This window comes from Electrophorus electricus, chromosome 8 (assembly GCF_013358815.1).
Source record: "Electrophorus electricus isolate fEleEle1 chromosome 8, fEleEle1.pri, whole genome shotgun sequence".
In the NCBI taxonomy this organism is placed as follows: domain Eukaryota; kingdom Metazoa; phylum Chordata; class Actinopteri; order Gymnotiformes; family Gymnotidae; genus Electrophorus; species Electrophorus electricus.
In genome coordinates this window covers 16,307,293-16,330,166 of record NC_049542.1, presented here as the reverse complement: position 1 = coordinate 16,330,166, position 22,874 = coordinate 16,307,293, and the positions used below count along the sequence as shown (strand labels likewise).

General features: G+C 41.6%; 1 protein-coding gene across 2 annotated transcripts in view; it reads left to right on the top strand.

Moving 5' to 3' along the window:
- The first annotated feature begins 1,185 nt into the window (after nucleotides 1–1,185).
- cacna1ha (calcium channel, voltage-dependent, T type, alpha 1H subunit a) overlaps nucleotides 1,186–22,874 on the top strand; it is a 36,011-nt gene continuing 14,322 nt past the window's right edge. The window contains exons 1-14 of one of the 2 annotated variants that reach the window (XM_027022194.2): nucleotides 1,186–1,293; nucleotides 2,204–2,337; nucleotides 2,757–2,854; nucleotides 5,468–5,627; nucleotides 6,287–6,602; nucleotides 8,169–8,261; nucleotides 8,369–9,146; nucleotides 10,346–10,710; nucleotides 19,553–19,704; nucleotides 20,092–20,277; nucleotides 20,622–20,739; nucleotides 21,430–21,585; nucleotides 22,149–22,236; nucleotides 22,665–22,870. In XM_027022194.2, coding sequence (XP_026877995.2) covers nucleotides 1,201–1,293; nucleotides 2,204–2,337; nucleotides 2,757–2,854; nucleotides 5,468–5,627; nucleotides 6,287–6,602; nucleotides 8,169–8,261; nucleotides 8,369–9,146; nucleotides 10,346–10,710; nucleotides 19,553–19,704; nucleotides 20,092–20,277; nucleotides 20,622–20,739; nucleotides 21,430–21,585; nucleotides 22,149–22,236; nucleotides 22,665–22,870 — 2,943 coding nt within the window. In that variant the 5' untranslated portion in view covers nucleotides 1,186–1,200. The remainder of the gene's footprint in view (nucleotides 1,294–2,203; nucleotides 2,338–2,756; nucleotides 2,855–5,467; nucleotides 5,628–6,286; nucleotides 6,603–8,168; nucleotides 8,262–8,368; nucleotides 9,147–10,345; nucleotides 10,711–19,552; nucleotides 19,705–20,091; nucleotides 20,278–20,621; nucleotides 20,740–21,429; nucleotides 21,586–22,148; nucleotides 22,237–22,664; nucleotides 22,871–22,874) is intronic. The other variant, XM_027022195.2, reaches the window with a different exon arrangement.

Sequence of the window (22,874 nt, the reverse complement as noted above, 5' to 3'; positions counted from 1 at the left end):
AAGAGCAAGCCTGCATTAAACATGAGGCCTTCCATGGATCAGGCTTGCTGATCTGGTCCTCACATGCTGATTGCATCCTTCGAGGGTTCCATGTTTGTGTGTGTGTGTGTGTGTGTGTGTGTGTGTGTGTTTAATTGTGCTCTTTTGCATCACACGAGGGCTTGTGACTTCAGTGCATATAAAGATCTTGTTTGCCTGTTAGTCGTGAGCAGGCAGGGCCAGAGAGGTGCTAACATGTCTCAGGCGCTGACAGCGCCAGTGTCTGTGCCATCTGGGCTGGACATACTGCCCATGGTGCTTATGCCTCCACCCATCCCAGCCTGCAAAAGGGATGACAGTCTTGCATTTGGAAATGACAAAACCCTGTGCCTCTTGTACTGCTAAATATTTCATCAGATAAACACTGGGAAGAACATCTTGTGCCACACTGAGTGTGATTTGAAACTCTTCATTTAGAAGTCTGTGTGGTAATATTTGGCACATGTGGTTGTGAAGAGCCTGATTACTTTGTGGAACAAGGTATTGCAAGGGATGGAACATGATTTAAGCAGAAAGCCTCCTTTACTTTTGGCAGTGGAAGCCTTGTGTGGTCTGAGAGAGTACACTAGTCACATTCCTTTCCATTCTGCCTGTGTCCTTGAATAACTGCCCCAGCTGCCCCAAGATAAGCATAAAAACTACATTTCTCATTTTCATTTAGTAAACAATATCTTATTCACTGCTTACTTATTATTCAGCACTTTAGAATTATTCTAATTAAGACTCTGGCCCCAGGGTGAAGCATTCAGTGATTGGGTGGACACTCAGTGTCCCAGTATACTCACTGGACAGAAATCCACCTCTTCAGGTTTTTACAAAGAAAGTGATCTTATAAAGAAAGCAGCTAATGAATGTTTATTTACACAGTTTGCTGAATCATAGCAGAAAAACATGCCTTTCTACTATATTCCTCTTCTTCATTAAAACATTGTATCATAATTTTAAGTTTTACACAAACCTATCATTTATTATGTTTCCTTACTCCTAAATCTTGTTTACTGCCAGAAGGGATGCCTCAGTCCTTTCATACTGACACTGGAAAGCTAAATCAAGTGGGGAAATCATGAATTCCCACTTGTCATAGCTCATTTATCTGTTTGTGGCATGTACTGTGCAAGCCATTTTCCTTAACTCATGTGCACCTGGTTCGAGCATGTCAGCATGCTGGTCATCCTGCTCAACTGTGTGACCCTTGGCATGTTCCAGCCATGTGAGGATGTCAAGTGCCAGTCCGAATGGTGTACCATCCTTCAGGTAAGATTTGGTCAGCACCTGGAGACTTTTATGGTGGAGGATAATGTTGCCAAGCATACAATGAGCGACAAACAGCTGGCTGCAAAATGTACCATAAAAACATAGCCCGGGCTAGTTATTTTCCTAAACTGCATGATATAGCAAGAATACTTCACTGTTTCTAGAAACTGCTGGTCTGCTACAAGCAAAAATAGACAAAATATGTATTTATTTTAACTTGCCACAAATTTTACTGCTGTGCCACGTGCTGCAAACGGATGAGGTGATTTAAAATAGGAGCATATTGCTCATGTGGTGCAGCAAGTGGCAGGTTTACTGTGTGTAGTGTAAAATGGGCATATAACATTTTTCAAGCAGAGTTTACTTTTGGGCAGTACCATTTATAGTGCTTTCCCTTTTCCCTTTGTGACTTCAGTTCTTGGTCCAAGTCACACTGGGTACAGTGCCTGAGGGGACAGTAGAAACTTAGCCAGATGTTAGTGGAAGAAGTATGTTGTTTGTTGAGCTCTGTAACTCCCTATTATTCTGCCCAGTGCCCTGCCAGGCCCAGCTGGAGATCTGTGGGACTTTGGGAAAATTATGGGTCCAGTGGGCTCTGCCATTGGGCTCAGAAGCATTTAAAAGGCATGGGTCAGCCAGGGGGCAAGACAAGAACTACATTAACCATAACTAATCTCCTACCTCCTCTAAGGACTGGCCCAGCAGTGAATGTCTTCTGCAGAGTTACCATATTCTTAGTGATATAACCTACAGTCCCTAAGTGCCAGGCATGTTTACAAACTTGTGGATTGTTTTGGTTGTTGTTTGAAGAGCTTTGATTAATGTATTCCTTAAAAAGGAGAGCAGTAGCTACATTGTTTTGCTGCCTTGCTGTAGTCAATATGGGACTGCAGTCTGAATGTGTTTACAGGCATTTGATGACTGCATCTTCGCCTTCTTTGCTGTGGAGATGGTCATCAAGATGATGGCTCTGGGGATTTTTGGATCAAAGTGTTATCTTGGAGACACATGGAACCGCCTAGACTTCTTCATTGTCATGGCAGGGTGAGTCCTTCACCAGCTCCTTCCTCCTTTACCCAATAGCACTGCATTAAGCCAGTTAATTTAATCAGGAATGATTCACTAGTTATGGAATGCAAATCTCTTCCCCTGTGGCAGTGCAGGACTTTAAGTTTATTTATATTGCACCTTTTTGAGGTCATTCAAAGTGCTGAGGTCATAAAGTACAGAGTTGCTCTTTAAAGGGTCTTCATTTAATTCTTGTAACTGAATACATTAGTCAGAATCTCAGGAGCTGTTTGCTGAGACAGAGATTGTTTCTGATATAAGCAATAGTAGACACCCATAAGGGAAGATGCCTACATGGTTTGGGTTGGGGATAAGGTTGGAGTTGGGATTGATGGCAACAGTGTCCGGCACTGCTGCAAGTCATTGAGATTTTCCCATACTTTGTTCCTTTCTAGGATGATGGAATACTCACTGGATGGCCACAACGCCAGCCTGTCTGCCATCCGGACCGTGCGTGTTCTCCGGCCTCTTCGAGCCATCAACAGAGTCCCCAGTAAGCTCCTGCCCTTACCAGTCCCCACACTCTCTCTCTGAAACGCCCATTAACTTGACTCACCAAGACAGAAAGAGAGCTGCCTGATGTGATCAACAGATGGGCAATGTTTGTTAGCTGCACATATGATGAGGTTGTATGGGAAAGACCACTTCCAGAGCACTTAGAGTTATATACATTACATAGCCCAAAATCCGCTGATGACCGGAAGAAACACGATACCGAGCTGATGGAAGTATTTGTGGTGTTTCTTCCAGTAATGAAAGGCACAATGACATGTCATATTCCATCTCCTCAAACTCACTTCAGAAAAATAAGAATTGAGCAAGCAAGTTGTTCTAATGTAAACATGTAACTAAAGCTGTATGCATGGTACTGGTCCTCCCTGCCTGTCTCTTGTTACCCCAGCAGATGAGTCTCATGGTGCTTTCTCTTTCTTCTACAGTGTGGAGCAGGCTGTAGATTTAGTGCTTAGTTAAGTCTTCCCCCACTGGATTGGTTTTAATGGCTCCACTGTGGGGGGAGTGAGAACATGAGTTATGTGTCCAAGTCTCTGCTGCTTAAGAGAATGTCTTCAGATTTTATCACTGGCTGAGACTGTAAGTGCCTTTGTGTGTGTGTATGTGTGTGTGTGTGTGTGTGCGTGTGTGTGTGTGTGTATGTATATATATATATATATATATATATATATATATATATATATATATATATATATATATATATATATATATATATATATATATATATATCCGATATATATATGCATATTTATTTGGTTGATACCGTTTGCCCTGGAGTACACACCTGTAGGCTAATCAATGAACTGGCCTGGGATAGAGTGACTCCATCTCTACCTCTGCATATGTATAATTGTGTCAGAGTGTGTGTGTGTGTGTGTGTGTGTGTGTGTGTGTGTGTGTGTGTGTGTGTGTGTGTGTGTGTGTGTGTGTGCCTGTGTGTGTGCGTGTGTGTGTGCTGGTCTCCACATCTGTCTCCTCTCTGTGACTGAGTGTTCCTCCTGGGAGCTCATTACTCTGGCCGTGCGACTTTGGGGCCTCCTCTGAGACGGCTCCATGCTGTCTTAGGTGGGAGACTTGGAAAGAGGCCAAGATAGGCCACATAGAGGATGTTTCCTCTCCATTCAAACACATCCATTTAAGGCCCTCTCCTCTCCGCATCATTCACTCAATTTACATCAAGCACACACACACACACACACACACACACACACACAAGTACACACACACACACACATACACGGACACCCAGACACATTAGTAAGGCATTTCCGTCAGATGTATCCCAGCATTCAGGGTTTTTTTCTGCCTTGTCGTCTGGGTTCTTCTTTTTGTCTGTTTTGCTGATCTCTGGCTCTCCTTCAGGTGCTCAGACTGTTTTGTGGTTTGTGGCTACAGCATTAACACAGTACCTTTTACATCAATTAGCCCAAATGGGGGACTAGCCATTAACCTGTGCTGGTTGACACCTCTAGTGCCTCTTCCTTGAAAGTGAAAATGGATCAATGGTTTGGTTTACAACAACATACACAGTTACTGATCTATAATATCATCATCTGTTAGCTTCTACCTACGCAGCCTCAGAACATAGTGGTGGTTTCAGACAGGAGGAATCCATTTTGGAGCGGTCTGGATAGACTCTCTTTGGTTAATGTAGCATTAGTTGTCCCTGAGGAAGGTTATTTTCTATTGCTGATGTTCTCCTGCAGCATACACATCCTGACAAGTCCACTGGCGTTCCACTGAACCAATTTCACCCTGTCTTTGCATTTGCAGAGTCATGATTACGTAACCTGTCCTCTGCACCCGGTTTTAAACTTTTTTATTGTTTCCAATGGCAGTAAAAAATCTTTATGAATTTGATCAGATCACATGAAAACTATTTCATTTTGCTTTTTTGGCCAGACATTTCCATTTATTTATGCCTACTAAATTGATGATACCTGTGATATCTATAGAAATAGATGAGCTGTATGTTGTGGCATCCTTTGAAGTGCTTGTACTATAGAGAAATAATTCTGGACATTAATGGTCCCTGAATGCTACAGACAATGGCTACTTATTAATAGAATTAGAAATGAAATTCAGAAGAGAATTTCAATGCTCTCTGCTAAACACTGGCTGTTTTAATGGCAGTGTGGTTTAGCAGCATAGCATATTTCACATGCACGCTTTCTATGCGTGTAACAGTTAGATGGGTTCCTTGGTACTACTGCAGTGCACAAAAATGCACTGCAGTTAGACACATTTCTTCACTTAGTCAAGCATTACTACATGTGCAGCTGTTCTAGAGGTTGTGAGGCTCAGATGTTTGCCATCAAAACTTTGCATAAATCCCATGCAGGGCATGTTGTTATCCACAGCCTAAGCTTCTGTTAGCTGGAATGATGCTGTATAATCTGAGACCATCCTTAAGTGAAATGTCTCAGGCTCTGTGTGGTTCTGAGGAATTCACAGAAAGCTAAAAAGCTGAATGGCAGCACAGAGCTCAAAGCAGTACAGAGCATGGATTATGCCACTAAAATGTTGCACTCTCTCTCTCTCTCTCTCTCTGTGCGTGTGGTTGTATGTGTGTCTCGCTTTGTGGTCTCTGCAGGTATGAGGATACTGGTGACTCTGCTCCTAGATACTCTGCCTATGTTAGGCAACGTTCTCCTGCTGTGCTTTTTCGTCTTCTTTATATTTGGCATTGTCGGCGTGCAACTCTGGGCAGGGCTCCTAAGGAACAGGTGTTTCCTGGAAAAGGAGGTGAAGGAGTAAGTAGCTGTCCTCTCCTGTAACTTTCTTCTCCTGCTCTTACTCTCTCCACTGTGATCCAAAATGAAAGGCAACTGTTGCCAGTTTCTGCTGCATCCAATCTCATGAATAGCACATAGCAGCCTGGTCCAAATGAGGATTAAGCAGTAACCCCTGTCCAGTGGAGGTGCCTAGACCACTAATGCCACTTTGGCATCAAAGTCATTTTAACTCACTGACTTTCAGAGGACAGAATGAAAGCAGATCGGCCAAAAAAACACCCCCCATGTCCTATTATCTGTGCCACATATATCATAAGAGGGCAGCAGTTTATCATCTCGCTTAGCTCCAAAAGATGACTTTGAACTACTGGATTACTGTCTTATCCCTCTGTGGTGGAGTTGCTGGGGAGCCTCAGTAACCATCTCGATTGTAAAACCACTGTATCATGGCCTTTATTCCACTATGCATTGTATATGTTTGTTCTTCTGGCCAAATAGCAAATGCTATTGTTTATTTGTAATGCTAATCAATTCACCTCTGTCTCTGCTCTCAAATCTTATCATGTATAGCATGCTTGTGTAGCTTGGTCATGCATTTCTGTTCCCCCTTGGGGGGTTCAGCTGTTTGTTTTGATTATACGATTTGTGTCTCAGTAGCTCCTCTCTTCTCTTGGCAGCCAGTATAATCTGTCCTTCATGAGTCCATACTACATGCATGAAGACGGGGAGGAGAGCCCGTTCATCTGCTCATTTGAGAAGGAAAATGGCATGCTCCGTTGCCACGATGTACCCCCTCTCAAGGAAGGAGGGACCGAGTGTGCAGTAAACCCGCCCCTGGGTCCAGCCTACACCGGCCCAAACGGCTCCATCAGCAGGAGCAACTGTGTGAACTGGAACCTGTACTACAATGTCTGTCGGGCCGGGGAGCTCAATCCTCATAAAGGGGCTGTGAACTTTGATAATATCGGATATGCTTGGATTGCTATATTCCAGGTGAGTCATGTTCTGATCTTGATCGTGAAGCTTCTTCTGTTCTCTTGTGCTGAAATCAACAAAGTGGTAAGACATATATGGTTTAAGTGTTGCAATTTTCTGTTGAAAAGTAGGTTTTGGTTACAAAGTTCACACCTCTACTGCTCACTTTTTCTTCTAGACAGAACGTACTAGAAAGCTCCATTAGTCACTCCAGCTGCAACATGTAATTAAATATCCTCTGAACAAATGTAATGTTCACACTGTTATCCTGCTCCTATTGCCGCGTACAGTTCTTCTTTTTGAACTGTGAGCTGCATTGTCCATCTTTGTCAGTGGAATTGAAATGGTTCCTGGAATACCATAAAAGCACGTCTTCTTGTATAAATTCATCAGCACACAGGGCCAGGCCTCAACACCCTGCTTAAGGGGACAGAATATGCGCAGGCACACTGCTGGGTGGGGCTACGGGGTATTCAGCCATGCCATCTCATCTTGTCGATCACACAAGGACAGCGTCTCACTGTTCTCCGGTAATAAGCGCCCGCTGTCCTGAGGTCGCTCTCATTAGTTTGGGCACATAGCATGGGACAAATGGCTGCCCAGTCTCTTCCCCGGGTTAATGATAATGCACACTGGGCTGTAATTTAGGAGGAGGGATGACGACTGTTTCAAATATGTAAACATGGGAAGATGACAGGAACTCTCCTCGCATGCCAGCTCCTTTAACCCTGCACTAGACCTTCATTAGCTGAGTGACAGGACATGACTTCATTTGCAAAGATTGGAGGTGAACAGTGCTCTGCATGTTCTTATGAGCTGGCCACTGGACATACCCCACACACTGTGGTCCTGTAAAGACCTGTATGTGCCACCTGATTGCCTTTTAACTCTACTTGACACATATCTCACCATGAAATTTGCTGTGCACTTAAAAAGCCTGCAGTCCCTAGAAAGTGGTCTATTATAACTGCAATAATAGCATAATATATTAAATGATATAAATGGAGAACACCCAGGAGTGCTGTCCCACAAAATTTAAGTAAGCTTGTATAAGCAAAGTGCCACACTCCACAGACCTAAGTGGCATTGTTTAGTGTTAACTCAAATACATATTCTTGTTCTTTGTTTCATAAAATTGAACATGGCAGTGCTATAATAATGAACCATGTTCAGTAAAAATGTGCTGTAAAATTGTTTTGAAGTGTGTTTTATCTGAGCTAACTCTTTAAAACAAGATGCCTTGGTATCTCTGCCTTTCTAACTTAATATAAGCAGTCCACCTTTGGGTTTCTGTCCTTTTATCTTTCTGTCATATTTTCATCTGAAAAATCCCAGTGGTAAACAACATGAAAGACTCGCAAAACTACTTAGTCCCTCGACTATCTTTACCTGAAAGCGTGTAGCGTTGCAGGCAGCAACTGTGTGTTGATTAGGCTGTCAGTGAGGAGAACACACACACAGATTAACTGATGGCACTACAATAAGTCTAGCCAACTCCAATACACACATGCCTTGCAGTGTAATCATGATTCATCTCTTCATACCCATCACAATGTAATCTTTTGTTTTCTTCTCCCCCCACAGGTTATCACTTTGGAGGGATGGGTGGATATCATGTATTATGTTATGGATGCCCACTCCTTTTACAATTTTATATATTTTATATTGCTCATTATAGTAAGTGTGCTTCTTTTTCCCCCAAGTTATATGTGGTTTAATGAGAAAACTGCTTGCTGTGCAATCTAGTTTAAACCGTGGAGGTTAATATGCTGTGTATTTCCCAGGTGGGCTCTTTCTTTATGATCAACCTGTGCCTGGTTGTAATCGCGACCCAGTTTTCAGAGACAAAGCAGCGTGAGAACCAGCTTATGAAGGAGCAGCGAGCACGCTACATGTCCAACGACAGTACACTGGCCAGCTACTCGGAGCCAGGCAGCTGCTACGAGGAGATGCTTCGCTACATCAGCCACCTGTACCGCAAGCTGAAGCGGCGAGCCTCTCGCATCTACCATGGGTGGCAGAGTAAGCGCAGGAAAAAAGTTAACCCTAACAGCAGCCTGGCTGGAGGGTCCGGGGCAGGGCCTGGTGGCGTTAACGGCCACAGCAGGCCCAGGGGCAGTGGCTACTGGGCACGCTCTGTCCACAGCCTCGTTCAGCACCACCAGCACCATCATTGTCACATGAGCAATGGCAGCATCAGCCTGAATGCCTCCTTGGCAGGCAGTGAAACTCTTGAGATGAGGTCCATCACAGCAGGGGCACAGATGACATTGCCCTCGCGGCCAACCACTGGGCAGGATCTTTCACCAGTGGCCCAATCAGTGCACAGCATCGTTCAAGGTGACTTTCATGAGGCCCCGCAGATTCACACAGGCACTACAGCTGGTGTGACTCAACTAGGGAGGCTTAATGGTGGCATGAACTATCCTACCATATTGCCATCCTTCATCTGCAGCTATGCAGGCAACAACACTACAGCCAAAGTGAAGGTGGAGTCCAACAATGGCACAGCAGATGTGGCAGATCCCTTTGAGAAACTGCAGCATCTAACAGGAGACCATAGTAAGAGCTCTTTTTACTCCAGTCCACAGCTCCCTTCACCTCTTACTGCCCTCAGCTGCTGCAAGGAGCTCATAGTCAGAGACTCTGTCAGTCAGCACTTTACAGTGACAGAAAATCTATGACCTAAATGTTAAAGTCATTAACAGGATCCTTAGACCGGTAAGGTATCTAACCGTAGAGTGCAAGAGCGGAAAGTTAAAGACTTTAGCTCTGAAGATTTTTTACAAACTTGGATCAACATTAACTGCTCATCAGAAGGGTAAGCTCGTTAAAGAGGTGTACTCTGTCATTATGAAGTATTTGACTCTGTCATTATGAAGTATCTCATGGGTGGTTAAATTTAAACATTTAAGTTGATTTGTTTTTAAGTAATTACAAATGACATTCATGGACTGCATGAGGATTCAGTTCAATTTCAGGTTTGTATTATGAAACTTTGTATTTAACTTATCTCTCTTAGTGAATATGACTAATACATTTACCCAAGATACACTGTGCATGCTAATTTCTCTTAATGGTTAGACTCTCCTTCTGTTCAACTCAAAAGGTTGGTGCTGTATGATAATGTATTATGAGTATTCACCAACAATGAAGAAGAAGACCAGGATGTTAAAATTAGATGGTGCTTTTTTTAAAGACCGTGAGAGGAAAGGCATGAATCAAAAGGACAAGGCATGGAACAGACCGCTGGAGGGTTGTGTTTTTCATAAATGGTCACCTGAACACAGCTGCCAGGCCTTGTATCCTCTGTGTATGGCTGCTCTGCTTTGTTTTGTGGACTTGATTTAACTGTAACTGACACCTGGGCATTTGCCTGAACAGATTAGGTTAAAAATAAACTGGCAGTTGGTGGTAATGTTGTGTGGCCATGAATCATTTGATGACATTTGTAGTATCAGCCAAATGAACCTAATGGGGTAGATGATTAAATCATCAGTAAATTTGGACTGAAAATTGAACACACAAATTTGGTTGTCTCCTGGAACAGTACTTGCAAGTGCAAGGGAATAATGACACTGGGAGAACTAGTATAAACAAAAGGGTCCTTCAGGCAAGCATGCTATTGAAATCCAAAGTAGTCCACCTCACATTTGTGATTTCTCAAAATAGGTGTGTATTTATCTTACTGGGATTTATGAGACTTTATCCGCATCAGCTGTTGAAGGGGAGCATTGCTGAGAGCAGCGTTCTTCTTGCAGGTCACGGCCGCCTGCTGCAGCACATGGTTGGCATGGTGCCCACCCCACTGCTCTTCGAGGTGCTGGGCTGCCCATACTGTGCCTGTGCACTGAACACCATGGATCTGGAGCTGGCTGACTCTGAGTGCACCCGCTATGAAGGGGAGGTGGTGCACGAGCTTTCCCATGGCGCAGAGTTCAAGCCAGGCCATCCACGCCGCCACCACCACCACCGGCGGCTAGAGGACCGCGGGCACTTGTCCCGGTGCTGGGATGACTTTAGAGACGGGATGAGGCACATCGTGGATAGCAAGTACTTCAACCAGGGCATTATGATCGCCATCCTCATCAACACCTTGAGCATGGGGATAGAGTACCATGAGCAGGTGAGTGTAAGCTTGGGTCCCTTAGCCGGTGGCCGGCAGCTCTGGAGTCTCTCATGAGCACATGGCTTCCGCTCATCTGTTTTACATCTGCTATTGTCAAAGTAAGGGCCTAAGATAGCAGTAAGATTACTTCAGCAGCAATTGTTTGGAAATTGTTGCTGGAAGAGAAAAAAAGCAAGTTGAAGGAACAAAGGGCATTTTCTTCAGAAGCGAATTGGAACCATGTGGCCTGTGTCTGGTATATATCGAGAGCTGAGCAATGCTATCCACAGAAGTGCAGTATCGGACTGCTGTACACAAAGGGATTAGGTAGTTATTTCTTTTTCATTAATAAACAGTGAAGAGGGATTCGTGGCCTAATTTGTGGATAACAGGCTCATGGTTATGTAAGTGTGTGCTGCACTGCTTCATGCAGCAGCTCCTCTCACTGAGAACTGGCCTCACCCAGAGGGTGCAGCTCTCTGGCCAAGCAGGCGCCTGTGGCTTCAGATTCATCTGATTCAATCAAGGTCTCATGAGGAGGGACTCACGGATGTCGGACATCCCGTAACCTAGTTACAGCCTGACATTTGCTGCAGCTGTTATTGTGTGTGTGGGAGAGGCTTAGCAACATGTACACATGTACAGTGAACATGGATGAAGTAGACTAATGCTGAGATTTCTCCTATTATACTGATATATTGGAGTATGTTTCATGAAAAATACCTTGCACTGCATTTTTGATCATGAAACCTTTTTATGGACTAGAATCAAAATTTAGAACATGTAAGTTTGATATCAGCAGCAGACATTCTACAAGCAGACAGAGCAGATGAAGACTGGCTAACAATGACTTTGTTTATATTAGCAGTGGTCAATGCACACCTTGATCCTACTGCATGAGTTAATGATAAATCCACAGAAGCTGGTGTGTGAATAAGCCTTATTAGCTTCCTTTGATGATACCTGCTGATTTTTAAAAAGACTGAAAATATAGTCATTGGGTTAATTCCTCAGGTCCAGATTAAGGCTATAACTAGACTCAAAGGATTTCCAAAGGTTAATCACCAATGACATTGCATTTCCAAGACATTTCTTGACAAATGTCTGCTTGCATTTTTTTCCATGCTCAGTGTATAGTAGCCAAATTAGCTTCATTGAATAAGAGTCATAAACTAAATATGCAACTATTTTGCTGGCACTTTCTCTATTTTGCTCAGGACTGTGCATAGGAAAATATACATATGTTTTGTTACACTTCCACTAGTCACAGTGGGAGGGATGTTATTGAGTTATGCCTTGGCTTTGTGCAAGTATGCAATATAATAAATGTCAAGCTATAACACAAGTCCTTTGTCCATTGTGAAAATGTAGAGTATATTCCTCTATTTTAAATCTGTACCAAGCCCAGTCTTTGATTCGGTGTATGTAGTAAACAAAGACAATCACAGCAGCTGTTCAGTATATTTCCCCATTACTGTATTCTTGTTGCCAGTTCACTACACCTGCTTTGCATGTCAAAAAATTCCATTTAAACCTCTTACAACTCAAAGAAAATAGAAAGGTTGCTATCTTTAATAAAAAATAAAGTAGAACAGAAGTAGACTGGAATCTATGGCAGATTTGCTGCAAACAAATAACATACAGAACAATAATTCAGGAGCTACATATTGCACATGGTCTCCATAAATAATATATATATATATAGAACAAAAACAGTGCACAATACTGAATACCAATAAAAATAATCTAGAACACTGACCGCATGTAGAATAACAGCATGTAGAATAACAGCATGTAGAATAACAGTTTAACAGTTAATAAGTAGTTGACATGTAAATGCATGTAAAAACATAAAAATAATCAGGTACATCTTAAGTGTAATACAACATCAGAGGAGTTGTTAGCAGTCTAACTGGTGTGTGCTAGCACTGGGGAAGAGAGACTGTTATTGAATTGTGAGGAAAACTTAATGAGCTTTCTATTTTAAATAAATGTTGTATACAGCACCATGTTCTCTAGAAGTCAGTCAGACAAAGCCTTTCTTGGCTTAAAAGAAATTACATAATAAATAAATTGGGAAAAAAGGCACTCAAGGTTCCTATAGTAAACCTTACAATCCTGGTGAATTTAGCTACCTTCTCTAGGCATCATCATGTAAACATGTCTTTTGTTTTATGTCTACTTTCTTTTTAGTACCGTTAAACTCTCTCTTAATCACACAAACAATTAAACATGTGGTTGTAATGTTTTTCCAGATACTGAATTCAGGTCTAAACATGTGAATTTTGAATGCAGTTTCTACAGTGTCATAGTAATAAAATGTTTCTTTAGGATGGTAGCTCGAGAAATCATGCGCGGACTATTGACCTGCGTAGGCATGTCCTCTGCTCTTGGCACAGGTGGGTGAAAGGTCAGGAACTTCATGCATTTCTGGCACTATCAGGCACCTAAACATATAAACACAGCACCAAAGAGCAGATCAGTCAGCCTCACACTACCCACACTAAGCTCTTGTAGCCGGAGGGCTGGGTTTCTGAGGGCCTGATGGAGTAGTGGAAAACTAATGGTGATCCAAGCTTGATAATAAATTGCTTGTTTGCTTGAAGTGAGTAAGAGGCATGTGGAAGGGGCTGTGCTAGTTGCTGATGAAGGAGGTTGCAAGAGAATGGGTACAACATCTCTCTTCTCAGCTGTCTAATGTCAGGGTCATAGAGATTGAGCTTTATGAGTAACACAGTCACTGAACAACACCAGTGTATCACCCTCTATGGCTTATGTTAAGATTGCTTGTGATTGCCATCACATCCCTGTTAATTCTCTTTATCACTGTCCCAGAGAACTGTGTTATGATATGTACCTTCATGCTGTGGTGCACATGATAGATTTTATATGCAGTCTATGGTACGGCAGCTGTACCATGTACCTTTCTCCAGATAATGGGCAGCTCCATTATCTTGCAGCTGTGCAACAGTTCGTTGCGGGTTGCTTTGTCTAGCCCCACTTACCAAGGCACCTGAAGTGGGTGATATGGAGGTACAGCTAGTGTGGAGGAGCTTGTAGGCTTTGTGGAGTGTGATAGATGGAGAGGAGTATTGTAAAGAGAGCCATGGCTGACCTTCTGTGGAGCATGTCACAGTTGTGTTAATCCACATTGTGCTCTTATCTCCCCTGTTCTCCCCTCTTCCCCTTTATCCCCTTCTCCTCTTCCCCTCCTCCACTTCTCCCCTCCTCCCCTTTTCCTTTCCTCCCTCTCCTTTCTCCCCTCCTCCCCACACCTCTCTAGGGTCTGCAAACCACCAGGCCACCTTTATGCTCCTATTGTTTTTCAATAGCTTGTGCCCTCATGTATAGCAGATGTGTCTGAGGCAACAGCACTGGGACTTTGCAGCTCCACACTCAGCCAATTAGAAGAAAATGAGAATGGATTTCAATTTGTGTGTCATTTATAATGGGCAAAGTTTAGGGCTAGTCACAAAAGGAAGATAAAGCACTTTTCGATATTGTGCCAGATAAGCTAAAATAAACCTCCTCTTTTTGTCCTTTTTGTTTTGTTTTTTTTTTACTGTTGGTGAACAATATAAAATCTGGCAATGAATAAAGTATGTATCATTTGTTCTACATTGAGCATAAGTGCCACAGACTCTGTTACACAAAAAAATGGCAAATGTATTCTGCCTATAGGATGTAGCACTAAATTCAGAGTTATTGTGAAATAGCAAAATAGCATCTTATGATTAAGACAATCGTACTGAATTTATTCAATGACCAACTCACGGCTTGTGTCAGGGTAAAATTATTCAGAGCATAAATAGCACAGCTAAAAGAGTCCCCCACCTGGTGAGAAAAGTCACACAACAGTAAACATATAAACATTGCAATCTGTATGTATGCTTGGCTTCTTTATTCAAGATACAATTAGTGAAAAAGTAAGTAATTTAAGTTGGAGCCAGATATTTTATTGAAGTCCACTATTTGTTGTATTGGTGTCATGATTGCCCCCAAGTGATGGATTAAACGTTTATTGAGGTAGTTATGAATGTTACAACCCTTAAAAGGCATAAAGTAGACTATATTATGCAGAGTATGTAGAGTAGACAATGTACTTGTATGTCTTTGATTTAAAGTTCAAAATACCATTACCTGAAAATAAAGTGTCTTCTTCTTTATTAGACTATTGATCCAGGTCATGCTGGATTTAAGTTGCTTTAAAGAGATCTCAAAACATCTTGACATTTAGAAATGGCAAATGCACTGAATAATAGTTCACAGTGTCCTGATTAATGAGAAATCTGCTTGTCTGATCAAAACAGGTACTGATTTGACCGACCTTCATGGAGCATCTGAGAGTAACAAATCAATCCCAATTCTCACAAAAACAGGCCTTATCTTTACACCTCAGAGCCATTTAATGTACTTTGTGAAGCAATTAGTATAGTATGATATGAGATGTTGTGCTAGCATCTCCTTTTAGAGATGAGCTTTCTCTCAAACCTGCTCCTGGAGTACTTCTAAGACGTTTTATGGGCCCTAACCCTAGTCTCCCAAAAGCATTATTATAAGATGGTAAAAAGATTATTGTTTGAACATTTCATTGTTTAAACAGTTCAAAAATATTCTTAAGGTATAGGTGTATTAATTTCTTGTCACTATGAGCAAGTCAAAAATACTAACATTGATAACCTCAAAAATAGTAATAACCCTCACCATTTTTACAAGCCATTCAGAATCTTAGACTTCTTCTTTGTAAAACTATGCTATATTGTTCCCAATAACAAGTTTGAGCATTATACTGCATGTCAGCTGTTGTGTGGGGGATGTTCAAAATCTTAATGGTAAGCTTGACTCCTTGTATAGTTCACTACCAGTTACCCACAAACTGTGGTGTGCATTTGATGTTCTCTGTATTTCTCCTGTATACTCTGTACTGAATACACAGTATATGGCCTTTATTAAAGAACTAGAGTTGTCACAACTGTCAGAGAGGGCAATGTTGTATACAAATGTAAAAAGCTCAGTAATGGAAACTGAGGTGACATATGGCTTAGTTTTTCAACTTCTATGGACATAAATTGTAATATATAAGACCTTTTTTCTATGGCTAGGTAGGGGATGTGTGCTTTACTTTCTAACCCCTAAATTGCATCTCAGTCATTTCATGCAAGCTGCAAGTTGGTTAAAACCTGCCATTTATACATGTCCATAAATTGGTACAACTCTTGATAGCTTGTTGATATAATACATCTTGGAATCAGATAACGGAAACTGCAGTTATTTTCGCTGGCCAGTTGGAAATGAGGAGTGAGTGAGCTAGGAAATAATTCAAACCCAACTCTAGAGAACATTGGAAGATTACTCAGATACACTACTAGGTAAGGCTTATGGTTGGACTGTGCATACATCATAAACAAGTTAATCAGTGGGTAAAGGTAATTTTTTGGTATGATTTTTAGCAGATGTGCACAGCCAAATTTAATAGATTACAAGACCTACAAATTACATAGACCTATTTTAAAACAGAGGCACAATAAAATCTTCACATTAAAAGGAGTATTGAATATGTAGATGTTAATAAGGTCTGGAGAGATGTATGATACGGTGTTATATGCAGTACAAATTCTTTATTTCTGTGTGAAATGGATGTTTGTACATGCATATAGGCTGAGCTAGGTTGAGTCAGATTTGAGTAGTGTAAAGCAATACTTTTGCACATTGTAACAATGTGCTCCAATGAAGGAGGTAATAGGTTGGAGACTAAAGTACAAGGTGTCTATTGTGGTTACCAAGGGTCACAGCCTTGGGGAAATCACCGTAGTTACTTGTTTCTGGTTATTCTGGCATTGATGGCCCTGAGAGCTCTGAGTTTGAAGACATGGTGTCCAGGGTGAGTGGGGTCAGCTATGATTTTGCCAGAGTACTTCATGACTCTTATGTTTTGTGTGTTGACAGATTCACAGTCCTGATTATGTGCTGCAGTTTGACTGTTCCTGTGAGGTGAAGGAGCCAAACCAAATGGTTATGGCAGAGCTGAGGATAGGCTCAGTGATTGTAGCATAGGCCTTGATCATCAGAGCCTGTGGCTGGTTGAATTTCTACGGCTGCCTTAGAAAGAGCATCCTCTGCTTTGCTTGCTTGGTGATGGATGCATAGGTGCTCAGCAACTTAAGTAATACCTCATTTGAAATAATAGACCCATGAATGTGGAGGAGGAGTGGGAAGGGGGTGCTCTGTGTAGAGTCTAGCCACTGCAGTCTAGTCACTAGCTGCTTTACTTGCTTTCTGTAGGAAGACTTGTTTCCATTGGTTATAAGGCCAGTCACAGTGAAGTTATCGGCAAACCTTATGATCTTGATGTAAGGTTCTTTGGAATTACAGACAAGCATGCAAAGCCACTGAGGTGTACTGGTGGCTGGGGGGTTTTATATTTGTTTTCCCAGCTGCACTTGCCTCTCGGGAAATCTGTGATCTACTCACAGATGGTATCTGGCACAGACAGCTGGGTTGACTTGCAGAAGTTCTGTGACAGTGTTATTATTAGGTGAGCTAATGTCCATGAAAAGAGCTTTTACATATGTGTTAGGAAACAGCCTATTTAAAGTAATATATATATATATATACACACTGAAAGCTCAATTTCCTTTATAAGTGAACATAAATGTAATAGTACAGTTTTCACTGTAATGCTAATTAAAAACTGCATTTTGTAAACTTCAGAAACATCTTTCTATACATGTACAGTGGGTGTGCCAATGGATGAATATTTGAAATAATTTACATGCATCAACACAATACACAATGAACAAAAAAAACCCTACAACCTATGCTAAATATCAGCTACAGTGAGGCCATACATACCATGTTGGATTTGTCAGGCCATCCAGACCATATTGGATTGTTTCTTTTTCCATGCTCTCCAGCTCTGAGCTCTTCTACCTGCTGCCATCGTCGTCTTCACCATAGAACAGCACATTATGAACCTCACTAATTTGAAATCTTTTCATTGATCACATAAAGTGTCTTCTGTACATATTCTCACCAATATCAAATCTGCCAGCTGCAGTACTGTAAGCTGTGGACTCACTATTAACCCTAAAGTAGTCAAACAGTAGAATAAACATACTGCATATGAAGATGACATAGAAAAAACATGTCTACACCGTGTGGTACAATATGAAACGTGAACTAGGCTTAATTTGAACATTATGCCATTCTGTGAGTAGGTAGGAAACTGTTCTATGAAAAAACATTGAGAGGGAGCATGGTTAAACCAAAAAATTTGTAGAAGTTGATTCTTGTAAATTATTAGATGTCACAGATTGATTTTAAATATTATTGTACTGGTCAATCAGTGTGGACATTTTCCTTTAAAACATGGTACAGGCTTTTCACACATAGATTTGTTTTCAGGTCCATTAAAATTCTGTAGGCTACACTAATGGGAATAGGGCCATTAAGAAACAAAAACCTTTATAAAAATCTCTGAACAAGAATAAATTCATGAATGATGTATCATTAATGTATCTTATATAACATAAGCCTGTTTTGTATAATAACAGAGAGAGATACATCTGTGATCAAATACAGGTTTTGATCTTTTAGCCAACATGAATGCTCTAATTTTATTCTTGTTACTCATTACATCCAGTTCTTGTGACTGCGAGCACACAGAAATCAAACACACCTTTTGAAAAACAGCCTAGAATGTCAATCCTTTTGCTGTAATTAATTGACAGACATGGGGAAAAAACCTTTAGCAAAGTACTGGTATATAGCAGTTTCTGTTTGAAGTTAATCACCCTTAAGTGGAGACATTTCTATGCATGTTATAGGTTTTGTACTCCAAGCCATGTTCCACTTTGTTTGAGATGAAAAGTGAAGTGTTTTGATATTGAACTGTAAAATATGTTACCTTTGGGACTTTTTTAGAAATGGGTGGATGTTCAGATGTTGTAAATATCAGGTGGGAAATGCTGTAGCTGCGAGAAGCCCCTGCTTATGGCAGGACTTAGCTCATTAAACAAACTGTAACACTCAGACATCAAACCAAGTTTAGCGTTTGTCATTGCCTACAGAAAAAAACATATACAAAGGTTTTAGGTTTCTATTATTTGATTTGTTTTGGCATTGGAATGTGTAGTGTAAGTAAAGGTCTTACCGGTCTTACCGGGTCTCAGGTGGTGTGGTGAATGCAACATAGAAATCAACAGTTTAATATATTAACTTGATCTAACATGAGCAGAATCCGGGTAAGGTCTGAGATTGAGTGCACTCTAAATTATTAGAAGCAGAAGGAACCTTTGGCTTTATACCTGCTTTACAATGTATTGATTTGTAGAGGAGAGCCTACAGATAGTCATCTTGTATGTTCTTTACATCATTGGCATTGTCTGCCTTAGAAAACACATGGGGATACATCTAGTTGAGAAATAGCTTATGATGGGTAGTTTATAGGGGCACTGTCTGATTCTATTGCAACATTGCTCAGCTCTTGATAAGCAAAAAACTTTGAAATTGGCCTAGTCATTGTTTTAATCCTGCAATTCTAGACTTTAATGTCTGTATGAAAATGTATTTAGTGACTAATCAGTACTAGAGCCATTTTAATAGCTTAGGGTAATAGCTTAAGGTATTCATTATATAAATACTGTTGGAAAAAAGTATGGCCTTCCATTTAGATGGAGAAGTGCACTGGTTCTATTGAGTGCTGCTACATTTATTGCTTTACATATAATATGGCAGTTTGGAGAATAGGACTTTGTCAGAGTGGTTGTGGACCTTCATCTTTAGCACTGCCAGAAGGCCATTAACACTGGTTTGTGCTACAGTGGGCTAATGAGATGTGGCTTTCTGTTCCCTCCCACAGCCTGATGTACTGACAGACATTCTAGAGATCAGCAACATTGTCTTCACCAGCATGTTTGTCCTTGAGATGATCTTCAAGCTGCTGGCCTTTGGCATCTTTGGGTACATCAAGAACCCCTACAATATCTTTGATGGGATCATTGTAGTGATAAGGTAAGTGCTTCTACTGCACATGTTACTACACTGTACCATATTTGACTTGGCTCATTCTAGTACTCATTCTTATAATATTGTAATTCATTCTAATGGGCTAACTGTAATTACACATTTCCTTGAAGACCTTCATGAGCTAAAGCTGATGTTTATAATATGACCATTTGACCTGCATCTCCATCATGGCTGTCACCATGAATTTGTATGATTTATTTGGCACATGTGCTGATCTTGTTGACTCAGTGTGTATATGTGTGTGTGTGTGTGTGTGTGTGTGTGTGTGTGTATGTGTGGGCGTGTGTGTGTGTGTGTGTGTGTGTGTGTGTGGGCGTGTGTGCATGTGCGGGTGCGCATGTGCGTGTGTGTGTATTGGTGTGTGTGTGCCAGTGTTTGGGAGATTATCGGGCAGGCTGATGGGGGGCTGTCCGTGCTCAGGACCTTTCGCCTACTGCGGGTGTTGAAGCTGGTGCGCTTCCTCCCAGCTCTGCGCAGGCAGCTGGTGGTCCTGATGAAGACCATGGACAATGTGGCCACCTTTTGCATGCTGCTCATGCTTTTCATCTTCACTTTCAGGTGCTCAACAGCCACTCGTCTGTCTCACTTAATTTACACAGAGGGGTTAATCCACAAATTGAGGGATGCTTCAGATATTACCCACAGTCCTGAGGCAGGAAGAGAATGAGCAACACCACCTACTTAAAAACAATCTTGAAGGAATTATTTTTATTTTATAATTAATTTTATTTTATGATTATTTTATAATAATCACATCTAGTTTTTAATTGGTTTTGGTGGTTCACATCCCACTTTATGTATTAAGATAATGAACACATCTTGAGAAAAAGTAGTAGAGGGTATAATTTCTGGGTTTTAAAGCCACTAACATTGCATAAATAAGTGTTTGAACTCTTTTGCAGTATTCTTGGAATGCATCTGTTTGGCTGCAAATTCAGCCTGAAGATGGAGAATGGAGACACGATTCCAGACAGGAAGAACTTTGACTCCTTGTTGTGGGCCATTGTCACTGTGTTTCAGGTTAGAGCTGGGATGTCACCCTACTGGGTGGAGGTGGGGGCTAAGGGCAAAAAACATTATCATGAACACGAAGGCTATAGTGTCATGTTGAGTGCCTCCACGCAATTCAGTGGCCCGTACTCAGGGATTCACTGTTTTTATAGGCTTTAGGTTTGTAAAGACTCCATTATCTGTAGAGATGGTGTTTCTACTGTTCAGCTCACAGTCATCATTTCACAATCTTCATGTTTGTTGTATCAGCACAATTTTCTCCATTGCTGCTAAGGTGCTGAACCTGCATTGTATCTGGCTGTGCTGTGCACACTTGGAGGCATATTTTCTGCTGGAAACATCTGCAGATATTATATCATGGAGTGAATGGATATAATAACTGAACTGATGTGGCCAAAAACTCTAGCTAACAAAAAGATATTGAAATTATGTACTTTAAAAGAACAATTGCCTCGATTTGTTTTTATCACCTCTGCCCTATGGCTGGGTTAGATAACTAGTGAATCTTAATTTGTCTAGTGTATTTCAGAAATGATAACTTACACAAGGACATAGTAAATACACACACATCACGTTGTTTAAGTCTTCAAATGACAGTAGGCAAATGAACCAACTGCTGTTACCAGCTTCATTGCTGTGTTTGTAAATCTTTCTGTGACAGTTTTACATTTGCAGTGAGACACTGTGATTTTGTTACAGATCCTCACTCAGGAGGACTGGAACATGGTGCTCTATAATGGAATGGCTTCCACATCTCCACTGGCTGCACTCTACTTTGTTGCCCTGATGACCTTTGGGAATTATGTGCTTTTTAACCTGCTGGTGGCCATCCTGGTGGAAGGCTTTCAAGCAGAGGTGCATTGACATATCATTCAATATTTATTTACCTCTTCTGTGTTAAATTCCCAAAATTGCCATCGTTTGTCTCTCTGTGAAGAGCCATAGAATGACTGTACACAGCTTCTTTGTAGTAGCAGTTGTTGTCAGCGCCAGATTAGATTCGCACATGCAAACTGGTTCGTTTCCCCACTGTGGAATATCTGCATCTTCTACTGTATTTCTACTGCAGTTCTCCTTTGTTTTGCCCATCTGGCATGCTGCAAGCTGTGTGGCCCTTGAGCAGCTCACCACCATGTGTGTGTTTTAAGCCGCTAGCGCTAATGCTGATGCTCTTGCAGGGGGAGAGGCCTCTACTGTGTGAACACGCTCAGGTTGAGCAGAAGGCTGCTTGTGCTGTTGCCAAAAGGCCTCAGCCCCCCTGAGAGAGACAGGGTGACTTCGCTCAGTGTTGCTCCCTGGTGGCGTGACCTACAGTTTATTTTGAGTAATGGAGTTATTGAAGCACTGTGGGCTGAGTGTTCCAGTTGCTGCATCCACGTTGTGAGCCCGGTGTCTAAAACACCTCCTGTGCCTTTCAGGGAGATGCCAATAAATCTGACGCAGATGAAGAGAAAAGGTCAATTAACTTCGAGGAAGAGGAGAAGATGAGGGAATTGCGTGCCACAGGTCTATGCTGTTCAATCCTTTTTATTTGTAATAAACTGGTGAGAAACATCAGAACATTTAATAAAGCAGACTTAGGTGTCAGGAGGAAGAATGACTTTATGTATTCTATGGTCCTCATTGTCGTAAGAGCTACTCAGACATGGATGAGCTCAGTCCAACTGCCTCTGTGTTAACCTCTCGTAAAGAGAGCAATGGATCTTTAAAGCTACATTAAAATTGGTGTTCATCCACCTGTATCAGCATTGGAAAATGGATTTTTTATGTGTTCTCTGCCATTAAATTTTCTTACTTTAGGCCTGTTTTTGTTGACTTTAGTCAGTGGCCTTCAGTGAGACTTTGCAGCATGCAGTACATCAAGGGCTGTTTTAGTCTTTTGTTCTCCCCTGGTCTCCTGAAACTGATGGCACTTCTGCAATTTTCACTGACAGAGTTGAAGATGTACTCTCTGATGATGTCAGCAAATGGGCACATGGACTGTCATGGCAGCTTGCCCCCGCCAATCATCATGCACACTGCAGCCACCCCCATGCCCACTCCCAAAAGTTCTCTTGGCCAAGAGTCAGCCTTCAGTTTGGAGTCGAGACGTGGTAGTGGGGTCTCCATTGACCCAAATATCTATGATCAGAGATCAGTGGTAA